Genomic DNA, 17,939 nt, shown 5'->3' on the forward strand with positions numbered 1-17,939 from the left:
GTCACTAATTGAACGACTTACAGATCAGGAGCCTGCGGGCCTGGCCTGAGGTCCAGTGCTGCTCTCATGGGCTGCGCGTGTAACTCATACTAGTAACTTTAGTGTGCCTGTTTTCTCATCCATTAAAACAAAGGCAGGGGGAGGGGTGGATAATATCACCTACCTCAGAGGTTGTTGTTATGATTAAATGGGACAAACAGGTCCAGAGGCCTCTGATGTAGGCACGAGATTAATGACAAGAGACACATACGCTAAGTGCCACAGGAATTCACAGGAGTGAGTATGTCCACCACCTGAGGACTAGAAAAGGCTGCATGGAATACCTGTTCTACCCATGTCCTGTCCCCACCCCAAACCCACACACTCATGCCACCTCCTCACCTAGGAAGACAGTCCCGACCCTCCCCCACCCCCATCCCCAGAGCTGGAAGTGCCCCTTCCTGCCTCCTAATGTCAGTATCTGGAGGTGTAGTTAATAAATATAGGGGAACTATAGTAGGACACCCTAATAATTTGACATATGGCTACATGTTGAGAATTAAATTCATGAAAATGAAACCATAATCGTCATTAGTCATCTGCGATATGGGTCATTACTAAGAGATGACCGAGATTCTTGAAAACACCCGAATCTAATCAAGGTGATTAAAATGTAACTAAAGGAAGCTGTAACCTAATAGAGTATGTTTTGGCCTGTCTGAAAAATGTTGACTTAAAAGTTATTGTCTATAGAGACTCTAAATAGAGTCTAGCAAAGGAGAAATTGCCTAATTAGAATATATGTGTCCATTTAGCTTTGCCCAACAGTAAGACGCTAAACGTGGGGGACAAACAGATGCTGAACACTAGAAAGCCGAGCTCCCGTGGGGGAGGGGCAGTTGCCATGTGGTTCCAGGATCCAGATGAAATTCACATCTCCTCTAAGACCTTTCGCTCCAAAGCCTGAATCCCAAGAAAGCTTCTAATGAATTCATTTTCCTGGGTACCTTATGCTAAGGAAAGGTACACTGGATAACAGGCACTGAAAAGGTATCTATCACTATAGCTTTGATCTTCATATTTATGTTTTCTAACTATTAAAACAAATTGGAGAAGAATTCAGTTAAATGCTAGCCAGTTGAACACATGAATCTATCTTTGATCTTTCCAAAATCCTCTGACATGTACAGTAATTTAAAAAAAAGGCATAAAGCCACAGGAAAAGCAAACAGGGAAGGAGACAACAGCCACACAATTTTAGAAGCTAGAAAACCAAAGAACAAGTAGGAACTGATTTAGCAGACCCTGGGAGCCAGATCCTGGGCCAGCAATGAGGAGAAGTTAAGAAGCACCCGGTTCCGTACAACAGAACCCCCTAAAGGTGTGGGAGCTGGAGCACTGTGTTCTGAAAGTGGGTTGAAGGTGGAGCCACAAACAAGAGGGCAGATTGACAGTCTGCTTATGAAGCAGTTAAACCCCAGATCTGTTCTCTATCATGATACTCTCCCCAGCCCTGATGAAAGGCAGAGGATATTTATTCCCCGGAAAGGGAAGAACAGAGGGTTCCCTGGGTGGGAGGACACGGGGCCCAGTTGAACATACTGAACACACAAGGCCAGGGTACACTGAAAATTGAGATACTTACCCTGAGTCCTCCCCTCACCTCCCAGAACAGTGGCAGCCCAGCAGGAAGCACTCAGGCAGTAGAGTGGAAGGTTCTTTTCTGGGGAATATGAACAGTGCAAGAGGAAGGACCAGGTTCCCCAATGAAAAGACCCAGATGAATCACCCTACAGTGGTGGTTCTCAAATGGGGGTAGAAGGAGCACAGGCTGACGCTGCCCCAAGGGAACATCTGGCAGTGTCTGGGACATTCCTGATCATCATGATTGGGGTAGGGAAGACAATACGGATGCTACTAAACATCCTACAGTTCACAGGACAGCATTCACAACAAACCATCCAGCCCGAAATATCAACAGTGCTGAGGCTGAGAAACCCAGACGTTCAGTAAGGGCCAGAGTCATCCAGCCCCACGTATACACAGAGTTTCCCATTCTCCAATGCCACTCTCGTAAATATGAGTAGACACCTGAGGAACTGCCACAAAAGGCAGAGATCAAAACGACAGACTACGCAGGGAGACAAAAATTTCAAAAAGCTATCATTAATACCCTCAGAGAAATTAGAGAAGATATTCAAACCAAAAGCAAGCCAAACCAAACTTAGAAGATGATAAAGAAAAAAAAAAAGGAACATCCAAAGAACAGGAAAAGGTTCTTGAAAATTAAAAATAGAATCACATTAAAAAAAAAATAGAAGGGGCAGATGATAAAATTGAGGAGCTCTCTCAAAAATAGAGCAAAAAGACACAGAGAAGGCACAATTAGAGGACCACCCCCAAAACCTCTAATATCTAAATACTGGAAGTTCTAGTGAAACAGAAGAGATTAATTGGAAGTGAAGAAATCAAAGAAATAAACCAAGAAAATTTCTCAGAACTGAAGGACACGAGGCCCTAGGATGAAATAGCCCACAATAGCCAGCTATACCCTACCCTGAAGACCATGAGTGTGAAATTCCAGACAGGAAAAACAGGTTCCTAAAAACGAATCCAGAGTAAGATTGGCATCAGACTTTTTAACAGCATAAATTGAAGCTGGAAGATGATGGAACAATGCCTTCAAAGCTCTGAAGCAAAAATGATCTCTAATCTATTTTCAAAATGTCAAGCAGGTATGAAGGAAATAAAAACATTTTCAAACATACCAGGTATCAAAAAATTTGCCTACAATGCACCTTTTCTCAGGAAACTAATAAAATATATACTCTACCAAAATGAGGAAATAAACTATGAAGACATGAAAAATAAAAATTGGCATCTAATACAAGACATAGAGCCAAAGGGAATCCCAGTAATGATGAAGGAAAATCCTAGGATGACAGCTGTGCAGTAGGCTCGAGGCAACTAGCCCAAACTGAAGCAGATCAGTAGGCTCATGACGAATGTCTCCAAGAAGAAATTGACAGAATACTTGATATGCTGGAATGTATGGAAAGGTGAGTTTAGAATGAAATAGACAGGTGGTGAAAACTAAGCAAGGGAAGAAGATAATTAGTAACTCCAGGGAAACAAAAAGCGGCACAAAGAGGGAAAAGTAATTATAGTACACTACATGGTTCAGCTATGCTAACACAGTGATAAAAATATAACCACTGATCAATAATCAAATGGAAATTACAATATAGCTACTGGGGATAGGTAGATGGGAAGTGGAAGACATATTCAAAAGACAGCTAAAGCCTCATCATTCATGGTGTGAAGGCAACAGAGGATTTCTTTTGCCAACATAAACAGCTAAGAACTGAAAGCGGTTGCCTTGGGGGAGTGGAAAAGGACTTCTCTGTAGGAAAGCGGAGAGGGATCTTTTGTTTCTCCATAACAGGATCTTATAGAACTGTTGACTCTTTAAACCATCCGCATATATAACTTCAATAAAGTGACTTTTTTTAAAATTGGAGAAAAACAGAATAAAGTATAAAGAAGTAAATTTCTGCAAGTATTCAATATCACTACCTAGAGCCAACTGCCTTAACATTTTGACAATTTTATACCAATCTTTTTCTTACACATTATACATATGCAGATTTTTCAAAGTTGTAATAATGCCAAATATAGTTTTGATTCCTGTGTTTTCACACTTAACACACCACTAGCCTTTTCATATATCTTTAAATATTTGTTGAAAGCAGTTCTTAATGGCTGTGATCATTCTAAAATATATCATGCTATCATTTAACAAATCCTTTTTTACTATGCGTTGTGTTCATAATTTATCACTATTATAAATATGGCTGTGAAGAATATCATTTTATGTAAATCTTTGTGTACACTGAATGTTTCCTTGGCATAAATTCATAGAAATGGATCACTGAAAATTTAAGTGTCTTTGCCAAATTAACCTCCAAATGGATCGTGTCAGTTTTTACTGAACGGTACATACAGCATCCACTTCCCTGACTCCTGAATATCAATTTTTCCCATGTTGTTCAATTTGATACGTGAAAAAAAAAAGTTTTTATTTGCATATTGTGTGTTCAACTGGCTGTCTGCTTTTCTTCCTTGTGAGCTACTGGTTTATGGCTTGAGTCCATTTTTCCACCAAGACCACATGATAAATAATCCTTCCACAACCTTGTTTATATCCAGATCTCTATGAGTTAACACAGATCAGACCGGTGGACCTGATGATATGTGAGCGCCTCAACAAAATCAAGTCTCTGGGTCTTGATGGCCCCACTGAGGCCCTGGCTCTCTGGGAGGCTCCAGGCAAGCAGCCTAGCAGTCAGGCACCCTTATGACACTCCTCACACTTTACCTTTTCTTGGTACGTCCCATATTCTGTTTGCATTTTGGTCATCTGTATACATCTTCTCTTCCCAATGGACTCTAAGCTCCTACAGCGAAAGAACCCTATCTGATGGATCTCCGTGTTCCTCACCTCACCTGTATTTAACAGATACTCACATATCTGATGAATAAAGACATAAGGGTGTAGATGGGGGTGGGGAAGATTATGAACAGAGGCAACAGGAGAACTGGAACACTGAAAGCGTAGAGGGACTAGCCCTAGCCCTACCAGAGCTGGGGTGAAGACAGCACCAGAAGTACATGACCAGTGGTTTCCAGGGTTCGGGCAGAATGTCCATGTAATGAAGACTGGCGAAAAGGAATAAAAAGGACAGACAAGGATTATTCAGCCACAAAAAAGAAATGAAGTACTGGTATATTCTACAACATGGATGAATCTTGAAAATATGATGCTAAGTGAAAGAAACCAGACACAAAGGTCACATATTGTATGATTCCATTTATATGAAATGTCCAGAATGGGCAAATCCACAGGGTCAAAAAGTAGATTAGTGGGCTTCCCTGGTGGCGCAGTGGTTGAGAGTCCACCTGCCGATGCGTGGGACATGGGTTCGTGCCCCGGTCCGGGAGGATCCCACATGCCGTGGAGCGGCTGGGCCTGTGAGCCATGGCCACTGAGCCTGCGCGTCCGGAGCCTGTGCTCCGCAACGGGAGAGGCCACAGCAGTGAGAGGCCCGCGTACCGCAAAAAAACAAAAAAAAAAGAGTAGATTAGTGGTTGCTAAGAGCTGGGGAAAGGGGAGAATGGAGAGTCCCTGATTATAGGTACAGGGTTTCTTTGGGGGTGATGAGAATGTTCTGGAATTAAACAGTGGTGATGCTCGCACAACTTTGTGAATATATAAAACCCACTGAATATGAATAATATCTCAACTTTTAAAAAGGAAAGAGGAGTAAACAAGCAGTCTGGCTCACGAGGAACTTCTGAGGAATTGCTTTGTTTGTAACACCAGCTTGCCTAGACTCTGATGCTTCCACACTGCCTGGCCCAGCAGCAGGATGTCAGGGCTCCCCCTGCTTGTAACAGAGGGACACATGACACAAAACACACTGAAGGAATCCTACAGATCCAAACTTGGAGAACAGCACACATCCTGGCCAATCTTTTATCCAAAAAGACCTGGCAGCCTTTCTGCTAATGGACTCCCTGAGTTAAGAACTGAGTTCTACTGTGCCTCAGCAGGCAACGCATTACACCGACCACCTATAACCCGATTTAAAAAACCTTCAACAATGTCAAGACAGAATAGAATTCCCTTTAAAATGAGCTGACGAGAAAACCGATACGGAGGTGATGTAAAGTCATGGGAGATGTTCTTTTCATGATCATCTTTCTAACAGACTCTCCTATATCCAGCACACACCTGGCTGCGAGTTGTGCTAAGCGCTACGTGCCACATGCAGACCCCCTCTGAGGGCTTACAATCTGGGTGCTGATAAAGAACTACACAAGAATAAAACAGAATGCTAGACTGTAGCCTATAGATGATTTTCTCAGCTGAAATTCAAAGACGGGGTTCAACCCTAAGAGGGCTGGAGTCTCAGGGGAGGAGTTCACGGGGTGCCTCCTCCTCAGAAGGACTTCTCACTTTCTGCAGGCTGGATGAAGACCAGAAGCTCCCTGCTGCTAGACAAGGCCCCTGTCTGAAGAAAGCAGGGACCCTCTCACCTCTATCCCATCCCCCATACCTGCAGAGCCAGGGAGGCCACAAGGAACACCTTAATTGTGAACCCTGAACCAGCTCGCTGGGTGGGACGGCCCTTTGAAAATTACGCTGGGGTAAGTGGAATTTTTTTCTATTCTTTTTGGTTGTTTATTATTATTATTTTTTAACATCTTTAATGGAGTATAATTGCTTTACAATGGTGTGTTAGTTTCTGCTTTATAACAAAGTGAATCAGCTATACATATACACATGTTCCCATATCTCCTCCCTCTTGCGTCTCCCTCCCTCCCACCCTCCCTATCCACCCCTCTAGGTGGTCACAAAGCACCGAGCTGATCTCCCTGTGCTATTCGGTTGCTTCCTACTAGCTATCTATTTTACATTTGGTAGTGTATATATGCCCATGCCACTCTCTCACTTTGTCACAGCTTACCCTGACCCCTCCCCATATCCTCAAGTCCATTCTCTAGCAGGTCTGTGTCTTTATTCCCGTCTTGCCCCTAGGTACTTCATGACTTTTTTTTTCCCTTAGATTCCATATATATGTGTTAGCATACAGTATTTGTTTTTCTCTTTCTGACTTACTTCACTCTGTAAGACAGACTCTAGGTCCATCCACCTCACTACAAATAACTCAACTCAGCCATAAAAAGAAACGAAATTGGTAAGTGGAATTTTAATTGAGCTGGACAATCAGAATTAAATTCTTTCTCTCAGTGGCAGCTCTTAAAGGGGGGCATACTCTGAGCCAACTCATTTATAATCCCAACCGTTAGGCCATTTGAAAGAAGATGGCGTTTCTATACTGGAACAAGTTTTGAAAAAAGGAAAAAAAAAGAGAGAGCAGTAAAAAAAGAAGGAAGGAAGGAAGGGAGAGGGGAAGGGAGGGAGGGAGGGAGGGAGGGAGGAAGGAAGGAAGGAAGGAAGGAAGGAAGGAAGGAAGGAAGGAAGGAGGAAAGGGGGAATTTAAAAGTGGAGGGAAGGCAGGGGAATGGAGGAAGAGGACACTTGCGCAGAAAGCCATGGTCAGCCAGAAAAGTAATTACTGCCGAGAAGGGTGTCAGTAACAGCCCTTCCTCCAACTGTCCCAGTGGGGAGTTTTAATACAAAAGGACATCATTGCCCATCTGTTGCTTTGGAACTAATTTAGCACAAACCAAACCAGCATTGTCCTCAGGGGCAGGCCTGTCACCTCCCAGAGTGCTAACCTCAGCTACGGTGAACAGAGCAGGTCTTGCGTCTCAAGTCTGTCTGGATGCTTAATGTACGGGGGAGGACATGGCTTGGCACTTGGGCCTCATCAAGGAATACCCCTGGAGCCTACTGTGTGCATGGCCTTGGGCCAGACAGCACACCAGTGGAGCCAAGGGCAGCTTAAGAAGTTCTGCTTCCGTTTTCTCCTGATCATGCCTTGGCCCCATCTCCACCAGGCAGGCGAGGAAGGCGGCACCAGTGGCTGAATGATTCAGTTCATTCCAACAAATATGGAGCAACCCAACCACGCATAAAGAACTAGAGATGAGGGTGTGTGGAGGCGTGTTTGGATAGGCAGGGGTTAAAAGATGAATAAGGATTAAAAGATGGATAAGTTATGTACCTGCACTCTGGAGACAGTGTATAAGTAGAGCATGGAGGGAGAGGGAGAGGGGGAGGGGGGGAGAGGGAGAGGGAGAGGGAGAGGGAGAGGGAGAGGGGGAGGGAGGGGGAGGGAGAGGGAGAGGGAGAGGGAGAGGGAGAGGGAGAGGGGGAGGGAGGGGGAGGGAGAGGGAGAGGGACAGGGAGAGGGAGAGGGAGAGGGAGAGGGGGAGGGGGAGGGAGAGGGAGAGGGAGAGGGAGAGGGGGAGAGAGGGGGAGAGAGGGGGAGAGAGGGGGGAGAGGGGGAGAGAGAGAGAGAGAGAGAGAGAGGGAGAGAGTGTGTGTGTGTGTGTACTGGGGGAGGGGAGGAGGGGAGGTGGCGTGCTAAGACAAGGTATATTAAGTTCACATTTACTAACTTGGTGGCTCTGACATTTCGGCCAGTATCAGAATCACCTGGAGGGCTTGTCATACCAGAGTTGTCCCAGATTTTCTGATTCCAGAGGTCTGGGGTGAAGCCTAAGAGTCTGGATTTCTAACACATTCCCAGAAGATGCATGTTGGTTTGAGGACCACATCTGAGAACCAGTGCAGTAATTCAAACCCTCACTGAGCATCTAGTACATGTAAGAATCCAATCTGAGCACTTTCTCCACCTGAAATCGACCTGGAGAACCCCAGGCTGCTGTGCCCATTCTCATCTCCTGGGAAGGACAGAACCCAGCCTCCTCTGTGCCCCCGATGAACAGGCACCCTCTCCCTTTCCCACTCTGCTGAACCGTGAGCTCCTGGGGGCAGGGCCTGGGCCCGATCTGTCTCATAAGTCCCACCCCTTGCACAGGTACTGGCCCAGATTTGGTGCTCAAGGAATGTTTGCTGACTGACTGAATGAGTGTTTTCATCTAGTCCTGGCAGTCACAGCGGCGGGACGCAGCCCAGGCTGTGGGACGTGGGATGTGGGAGCCCATGCGGAGGTGGTGTCAACAGGACGCTCAGGAAGGCAGGCAAAATGAGGAGTGGGTGGCAGAGGAAGTCTTTGGGTGCATATTCAGGGCACATCCCGATGGAAGAGGGACAAACAGGTTGAAAATGGCAGCTTTACCTAAATAAGGAAACTCCTACAGGGAGAAAAGAAAAGCCTGGGGCAGCCCCTATGGGATGGAAAAGACATCTGCCTGGCAGCCCCCGCACAGCAAGTTCATGTCAAGTCAGGGCTGCCAGGCGGAGCAGGGGTGACAATGCAAAGCGGCGCAGAGCTCCTTCCCGGGAACAGGTGACACCTGCACCAGCATGAAGTTTCTTCCACAGCCTCACTGGCAATGCAGCTACCTGCACCACGCAGGGGAAGTCCTCTTTTTCAGCAACAATGGAGGTTAATGAACAAATGGACAAAACACCCTTCATCTCCCAGGGTGGAGGTGGGGTGGAGGTATCTTTAAGGAGCCATTTCAGCAGCAGCCCCTAGTGTCCCATCTATAGACACCATTCCACCAACTCTCCTGTCCAGAAAAGCAATGGGCCCAGAATGTACTTTTTAATGAAATCGTCAGCAACAGAATATACGTGATGTAAAGGAGACATATAACACCATCAAGCTGATTCTTGTGAGTGGTTTAACACAGAGAACCCAGGTCTTGGAGTTGGGCAGTCTGGCCTGTAATCTTGGTGTTGCCTTTTTACCAGGTGTGTGGTCCGAACAAGTCACTTAACCTCTCTGAACCTGCAAAGGAGGCAACCACGACCTGCTTCCTTTGCTCAGAGCAGGTGAGAAGCCTCACGGAGCACCATGTGCAACGTGGTTCACACCCTGTAAAAGTGCCACTCAATGACGAGAGTGTCATTATTAACCCCCGGGGTCTTCCCTGAGTCTGGGAACGGTTGGCGAGTGTGGGCATCAGGAGAGAGGCGGCTGGGCCTCTACTCCCACCAGTCACTTGAAAAGAAACAGCAACAATAATAGAGGCCCCTTTCCCCATGTTCTGTTCTTTCTATTAAAATCAACAAGCAGCACAGCACCAGGTTAATATCTCTCTAATTACTAAGTCGTCAGTTGCTGGGTGAAAAACTCCATAATTTAGTTCTCATCCCTACTCCACACGTTGACACTGATAGCAGGGATCCGAGGTACCATAAAAAGACACATTTGGGACGCCCTGTGCCTGTGCTCCCCATGCTGTTCCTCTCCACCCAGAATATCTGTTCTCCGTGCCCCTCTGCCTGCGTGACCTCATTTAGCCCAATGGTTCCCAAGCTTTCACTTCCTGGGACAGAGAAGAGAGAGATGCGTTCAGCACACAGTGGGTGGGGTAGAGGGGCCATGGGCTAAGTGACTGAGGTTAGACGGCTCAAGCTGGAAGGGACAACCTGAGCCCGGGGCTGTCCATCCCAGGCCCTACCCAGCCACCTTGAGGCTAAGAAAAATCCCTTACCTGGGAGCTGGGAAGCTCTGATTTGATTTTATAATCCCCATTTTACAGATGAGAAAACTGAGGTTTTGAGAAGTCAAGCCCCTTGCTGGAAAGTAGACCCTGGCAGTCCAATGTGGGGGCCCACAGTGGTAACCAGTCTACTGTACTGCCTCCCATCTCTTCCTGCAAGCCTACAGCTTTCCAGAGCTTATTCCTGCTACCTCTTCTCAACTGGGATGGTGTACCACTCAATTTCACATGAGGAGTGTTCCCCGCTGCTTTCTGCCATCTGACTCCCCCTTTCTTCTCCCATGGGAGGTTGGGACATAGAGGAGGCACTGAATCAACACCAGCTGAACTGAACTGGGGTAGAGCCCCCAAAGCCGGCCGGGACCATCACCCCTGACTGAGCGTGAGGCCATCTGGGACAACGACACATCATCTCTAACTAGCCCTGACGGCAACCCTGCGAGGTGGCCATCACCTTCCCCGTCCACAGGGAGGGAAGAAGTTGGCTGCCTGACGGTCTCACAGCTACAGAGAGGAGGAGTAGGATTCAAAAATGTTCCAGAGAAAGCACACTGTCACTGCCGAGCTGCCTCCCCCTCGGGGCATCTGAGAGTGACAGGTCTCAGGAAGGACGTGGAGGCCGGCACCTGAGAGACAGCACTGGGGGACGGGCCCACTGGTGCCCACGGAAAGCCCCCAGGTTTTGGGTCAGGGGATAGCGCCTGGCCTGCTGCTTACCTCCATGCCCGTCACTCCTTTGAAACTTAGAGACTTCTACTAAATGAACAAAGCTTTTTCCCAAGAAAGGGGTTGTGCCAGAAGCTCTTATTTAACAGCAATAACCCTAGTCTTTGGTTAACCTTTTAGCAGAAATGAGTTGACAGCCAAATGCGAATCAACTCAATTTAACAAACAGTCATTGTAGACCTACCACGCACCAGGCACTGGGCTGCGTGCTGGAAACACGGTGGAGAAAAAGCGACACGGTCACCTGTCCTCATGGAGCTTAGAGAGAATCGAGCCAGTCCAGCAGGCAGTGGATCTGGAAGAACTGTACTCGGAGAGCTGGGTGGCCGGGAAGGGCGCTGATGACCCGCCATGGCCATCCTGCCGCCCCGCGCAGCCTCCCTGGCTGGGTCTCCCCGCTCTTCCTCCTGCAAAGCAGCTGCCTGCCAGAAACTAAAAGAGGAACAGCAAACTGCTGAGGGCAAGGAAAGCCGCTCCTTGACCCAAACACACCAAATTAGGGCAAAACCGAGCCCTCTGAGTGAAAGGAAATTCAGCTGAGGCGCCCGAATTTTAAAAACATGTGTGGTTTTGGGCTTAGTTTCTTTGTAACAGCCTCTCTTTCCTCCTCCTTGCATATTGCTATTCTGTACCTGAGGCCTCTTGGTAGTACCAGCTGCTGCCAACACGTGTCATTGCTAGAAACCGATAGCCCCATGGAGAACGGCTTTGTTTTGTTTTGTTTTAATACCACTAGGGCTCATCTCTTGAAACCCCAAACTCCACAACAAAACCACAAACACCCAGCTCTCCATAAGGCCTCTAACCCATGAGCTTTAAAGCAATGCTTCCCACCTTTTTCACATCCTGGCACACATAAAAATGACCATATATGCTCAGCCCCCTGGAAGCTACACACTGGGCCCCCCCCCCACTCCCGAGCTGAGTGGATGGCATCTGGGCGCACCTATAACACCATTCTTGACACACCTGCTGGTAAGCTTTGGTTCCCAGAGCATAAATGTCACCAAACCTCAAGAGAATCATGAGAGAAGTGAAGCCGGATGGATCAGAGGATCACATCCCAAACTCACATCAGAGTGCCAAGAGGGGGGACACAGGGCATTCGGCCACTGCAAAGGCTTTGAAGCCAAGAAAGGCCATCCACCTTCCCCACGCGGAGGAGTAAACCAGCATTCCCTATGATGCAGCGCAGACTGGAAATATAAATAGCTTCTAAAAAGGTTAGCAAAATGCACAGATGACAAATCTACAGTAGGTTACTAAGGGAAACCAGGATGCTCAGTGCCAGCATCTCACCTGTTGCAGCTGATGTCTGGAAGGAACCCTGCGGCTCCTCCCAAACTCTGCTCCCGGGGCCCCTCAGGGACACAGTGTCGGGCTGCAGGGACCTGGAGCCTGAGTGATGTGAGTGGGTACTTCCTGAGCCCTAATGATGCTCCCTGCAGGCCCCTCCAAAGTAAGGAAATCCTTTGTCCTAATCCCATCTTGGTCTGGTTCTCATAAGCCCACTCACTCTCAATTTCCTCACCTGGGAAGAGTCTACCTCGGAAGGTTCTGTGAGGATGCCTGCCTGAAGGTGGGAGGCGTTCTATGAGTGGCAATACCCTGGGCTTACCCCTCCCCCTTCCTGTTAAACTAGGCTCTTGGGCGCTGCAGGGCATTCCAGAAGGCAGGGCATTCCCAGGCTGCCTCCCTGGAGATCCCCTTCTGGAGGGGAAGTGCTTCCCGGGGCACCCAGAGGGCCTGCAAGGCAGCCACAGCTGCTGGGCTATGTCAAGTAAGAAACAGACCTCGCTTGTCCCTGAACCAACCCCAGGGGACACCTTAGTGGAGGTATTTATAGCTCTCTTATATGCATCCTTGAACTTGTGTGTGTTTAAGTTAACAGATATAGCAACAGCACACCCCAAAGCACACATATGGACGTGTACACACTGAGGCAGTGGCTAAATCCGGAACTCTAGGGAACCCAAACTCACTCCCAACACACCCTCCTGAGTGTGGGTATTCCAGGACCTGGGATAAACTGGGCGTCCGTCCTTCCCTCTTCAGGGTATCAAGTTCTGCCTTCCTGCCAAGGATTAAGAGATCAGCCTGGAGCCCGCACCTCGAGAGCAGCTTGCCAGGCAACTCCCACTGGCTCGTCTGCCAGAGCCAGAGCTCTTCTCACTTCCCCTGAGCGCCACACAGTGCAGAGTCAGGAGGGAAAATCTCACCCCTCCAGCACCTCCCTGAGCAGACACTGGGGCTGCTGCAGAGCCGACCCTGAAGCCCTGAACGCCAGGCAAGAAAAGAGAAGAACTGCAGAGGCCCAGACCGGAAGCCGGACCCCTCCAGCAGGCCACAGGGAGGAGGAAGGAGCGCCTTCAACTTCCACTCTGAAATGCTTGGCACTAAAATGTCGGGCTGCTCCTGGGCCACCAGGGGCTGGACCAAGAGAGGGGGTCTTCCCTTTGGCCTAATGCTAGTGTGTCGGGGGTGTCTGCCCAGGCAGAGAACGTGATGGGACTCAGAACGTGATGCCCGACACATTAACATTCACTATATATTCTCTCTCTCTCTGCCAATAGCAGCGGAGGTTAAGGGGGAAGCAGCCTACTCCGGAAGGCAAGAGGTTATCTACTACAGTCATCTCTTGAAGTTCCGTAATATGTTCTTTAATATATAAATTGGGCCATTGGATACCTATGGCTTTGAACTCAACTGGGGTCAAAGAGGGGACCCAAGAGTAAGCACACAGACTAGAAGTTCCAACCCAGGGGAGATGTGCTGTGGTTCAAATACAGTGAGCGCCCAAGTGCACGAGTGAACTTTTTAAAGTGCTGTGAGCTTCTCCCTCATCCCATCTTACCTCCCAAAGTAGAATCGACTGAAACCTACATACCCCACTTGGTTCTCAAATTTTATGCTGAACTCTTCATTTTTCTAAGAGTTTCTCTTACATCACTGGGGATGCAGGTTCTGATCAAGAAAGGAAACCATCCTGACACAACAGGGCATTTAGAGCAGGGAGCACTTGACCGTGTCCATGGGTCCGGTGATGGGGACCGTGGCAATTACGAAGTACAAAGCTAGCATCAGACCTCCACTAAAAAGCCTCTAGGATCTGGCATCCTAGTAGAATTTCTATCGACTCCAAGTATAATACACGGTCCTCTTCCACGTGTGACCTCTTCCCCCTATAAAACTGCCCACAGTGGAGCACAATAATTTCTCATATTTATTACACATCTACTATTATGAACGAAGAACAGTGTCAGCTGCTTTTATAGACATTAAACAATTTAAGCCGACCTATAACACTGCAGTGCAGATTCTAATTAACCACATTTTTACTAGATCACAGAGAAGCTTAATAATACAGCTAGAATCACAGGACCGGTACAGCAAGGTGGAGATCTGGGCCCAAGCCTATTTGGTTCCAAAGCCCATGGGCTTTCCTCTGCTGCCCATCAGACTCGAAAATTTCTCTCTATATGTATATGCACGTGAATGTGTTTCTTTATCATTATTATTATTGTAAGATTAATCGGTTACCAATTCATAGAGGCACGAGGTCTTAATGACCAAGTACAACATAGAAATCTCCTACATATCACACATTGCATCTAATTCAGACACTTCCACCTATGCTGTCCTCAGACATGGCACATCCCTATCTTAAGTTTATTCTTTTGTACCCCTCTGGTGCTTAGCACAGTGCTAGGTACAAAGTGGGCACTCATTTCATCTCATTGATGATTATGTTGCTAAGATTGCTTATTAGTAATAAACCCTTGGAGGCGGAAAGGTGAATTATTGCTAACTCAGAAAAGTCTTAGACACTGAGAGAAACACCAAGGGGGCCTAACATACCTCTTGGCCAATAGAGTAAGTGCTCCACCATTGGATAAAAACAGTAATATCTGACTCTCACTAATAGGTTGATCCCACTTAGAAGACAGCTTACAATCTCCACTGAAAACAGCACTTGACTCTTTGGACCTGGGTTTTTTCCTCTGCAGGGGTGGCATACAACCCCCACTCAAAGAATGACTGTGAAGATTCCAGGGACCATGTCTACAGAGACACAAGCAACCCAATCAAGCCAGGTGGCACCCCAGCACCTCCCATGACTTCATCTGTACATAACCGCCTCAGACTACGGCAGATTCAGACCCGTGTCCTAATCCCAGCGACCTCCCTCCGTAGCTGTGACTTTAGATCAGCAACCTAGCTTCTCTGAGCCCTAGTTTCCTCATCTGCAAAGATGGAGGATCACCTATCTCATGGGGTTGTTTAGTGCAGAAAATAAAATAATATTTGCATGTGGCTGCCCCAGGCCTGATATGTAGAAGGAAGTCAGTAGATATTAGCCAGATTTGAATGTGCACAGAACAGCTCTGACATACACATGTCCTGTTGAATAGGGCTCGCGGTCAAAAGATGGCCATGGTGACAAGTAACAAAGAAAAGGGAAGAGGCAGTAGTGAGAGAAGTTAAAATTAGAGACGATTTTTAACCTCTCTCCTTTCAAACAACAATTTCAACCTGCTGTTTACCAGCTGTACTTCTTAAAAGTCGGTCTTATTTGATTGAATGGGTTCTGCCTCTTGCCCTCCATACCGTCTGGTAATGATAGAAGGAGTAACTACAAAGCAGGTAATGAAAAGGGGCCCTGGAAAGCTAAGAACTCGTTGTACTAACCTGGTTCAGTTTGGTGAAAGTGGGCGGCCTCAGGCACCTGGTGCCTAGTGCTCTGCCAGTGGTTCCTCTATTCTCAGGGGCTCCTCTAACTTCACAGTATAGAAACCAGAGGCCACATCGAGATGCCCCCCAACAAGACATTCTTCGGAATCTAACCCGGTACTACAATTCTGAAATCCAAATCTACAAGGGCTACAAAGAAAAGCTCCTCTTTATTGACCTAATGTGCGCCTAGTGTGTGCCGGACTCAGTGCTAAGCATCCAGGGTATAATACATGCCCAGGGGAATGGTCTGAACTTTTTGAACCCCGTCTTACAGATAAGGAAACTGTACTACTGGACATCCCCTAAAGACACTCTCCAAGGCCCTCAGCCGCTCACATGTTCTCAAGGACTCAAGTCTGGATGACACGGGGAAACTTCCGCCCAAATTTTCAGGTCTAATCACAGGGATGGATTTTGCAAAACTTCATCAAACAAATCATCTTAGGCCCACAGCAGAAGTGGGTTTGGGAAGAGGGTGGAGCTGGGACAGAGGCAGAGAGGAGAACTTAATGCTTCAGAAGCCACCTCTAATTTGCAAATAATGGTCGGAGGGTGCATTTTCTTTCTGAACAATAATCTCTACCAAAGAAAACCCAGACAAAGTCACCTGGCCTTCCTAGGGAACAACGAAAGAAAGCTCTTCCTCCAAGATTCACACTGAACTCCTAACCCCTCCTTCCCCTCCCTGCCCCTGGGAGTGGCTGGATGGTTGTTGTTTCTTTTCTTTTTTCCCCGTGGTCCTCTGGTAATACCACAAATTACGTTTTCAGGGACTGGAGTCCCAGAGTGCAATGATGTTGTAATAAACATAACCAGGACCAAATGCCTTCCCATCATATTAGATGATGCCATTTCCCACCAATCAGGCTCCTCGGGCAGGCAGACCACTCACCAATGAGGGACCAGACAAAGGCTGTGAGGGGAGACCTGGTCATCGGCAACTAAAAATAAGAGTGCTTCAGGATTGGCCGCTGCCACTTTGCAACAGGAGTTGGGACCCACACACCAGGCACCAGACAGAAGGCACACACAGGCAGAAACTTTCAGCCCAGGGGTTCACATGGGGTAGGCTGGTCTGGATTTGTTGCTGAGATTTTTTTTTTTTCCTTTCCCTAATGTAGTGACTTGAAGAAAGAAATACTTGATCCAGAGGGACCCTTGCAGACACACCCTCACTCCTAGACACGTCAGTTTCCAAAGGCCCTTCACAGACACCCTGAATTGGGGAAAGGGCGGGGGGTGCGGCCAGGGGCCAAGACACTCACCTGTCCGGCTGTGTCATAGAGTCCCAGGAGGTACTGCTTGCCCCCTACGGTGACGCTGACTGCAAGGGCAGAGAAGTGGGGGCGGGGAGAGAAGCTCACAATCATCGAGGCTCTGGGGCAGTTTCGTTCCCCATCAGGACCCTTCCCTCCTAACCCAGCTGGAGGCAAGCGGGAGCTCCCAGGGAGATGCCACCCGTTTTCCCTTGTGCCCGGCTCACTGTGAAGTGGCGTGAGGCTGGGGCGATGTGGCGCCCAGCTGCCCACTCCTTTCTCCCAAGTCCCGTAGCCACGTTTCCCCCTCGGGGATTGGGGCAATAGGGAAGGCGGCTGTAGGAAGGTCAAGGAGGTCGGCCCCGGGCGCCGAGGGGGATGGGAAATGCGGGGCGCCAGGACGGGGCACCGGAGTTGGGGGTGGGAAGAGGGCTGGGTCCGGCATGCTAGGGGCTGCCAGAGGGAAAGCCTGGGGGTGGGGCCGGGCGCCCGGCGGAGGGCGCGACGGGGGAGGGGTGGGGAGCGCGCGCAGGGGAGGCGGTGAGGGGGCTCAGCCAAAGTTGCTCCAAAGTTCCCAGCCCGGGGAGCGGCCCCTTAGTCAGCACTTCCGAGGCTTACCTGCGTAGTGGTCGAAGACGGTGGGCACGTACTCCTCCGGGAAGGCGTCGTTGGCATAGCTCATGAGTAGGCACGTCTTGCCCACCGCCCCGTCGCCGACCACCACGCACTTGAGCATCAGCGCGCCGGGCCCGTGAGCCATGCTGCGGCCGGCCGGCCTCCGGGCATGGTCCCCCCGGAGCCCCCGCCCCGGCCCCGGGCTCAGCCCCAGCCCGCCTGGGGGGTCCGCCGCCGCCGCCGCTCAGCGCAGCACGGCCGACCCCCCGGCCCCATGCAGCGACTCCCCCCGCCCGAGGGGAGGGGGCGGCGGGCCCGGGGCGCTGCCGCCGCCTCGGTCGCTGCCCGGATCCCCGCCCGGGCCCCGGTCGCCGCGCCCGCCCGCTGCCCCCGCCGCTCGGCGCCCGCGCCCTCTCCCCGGCCCGGCCTCCCCAGGAGGATCCGCTGGATCATAAGACTGGCCGGCCCCGGGGGAGACGGCAACTTTGGGGAGGGCGGCGGAGGGGAGGGGCCAGGCGG

At 49.1% G+C, this 17,939-nt stretch overlaps 1 protein-coding gene across 1 annotated transcript in view; it reads right to left on the reverse strand.

Annotated features, from left to right (window-relative positions):
- RHOQ (ras homolog family member Q) overlaps positions 1-17,823 on the reverse strand; it is a 37,991-nt gene extending 20,168 nt beyond the window's left edge. The window contains exons 1-2 of the mRNA XM_060026687.1: positions 17,424-17,823; positions 16,815-16,873 (exon numbers count right to left, since the gene is read on the reverse strand). Coding sequence (XP_059882670.1) covers positions 16,815-16,873; positions 17,424-17,565 — 201 coding nt within the window. The 5' untranslated portion in view covers positions 17,566-17,823. The remainder of the gene's footprint in view (positions 1-16,814; positions 16,874-17,423) is intronic.
- Between the last annotated feature and the right edge of the window lie 116 nt (positions 17,824-17,939).

Source organism: Delphinus delphis, chromosome 12, assembly GCF_949987515.2.
Source record: "Delphinus delphis chromosome 12, mDelDel1.2, whole genome shotgun sequence".
Classification (NCBI taxonomy): domain Eukaryota; kingdom Metazoa; phylum Chordata; class Mammalia; order Artiodactyla; family Delphinidae; genus Delphinus; species Delphinus delphis.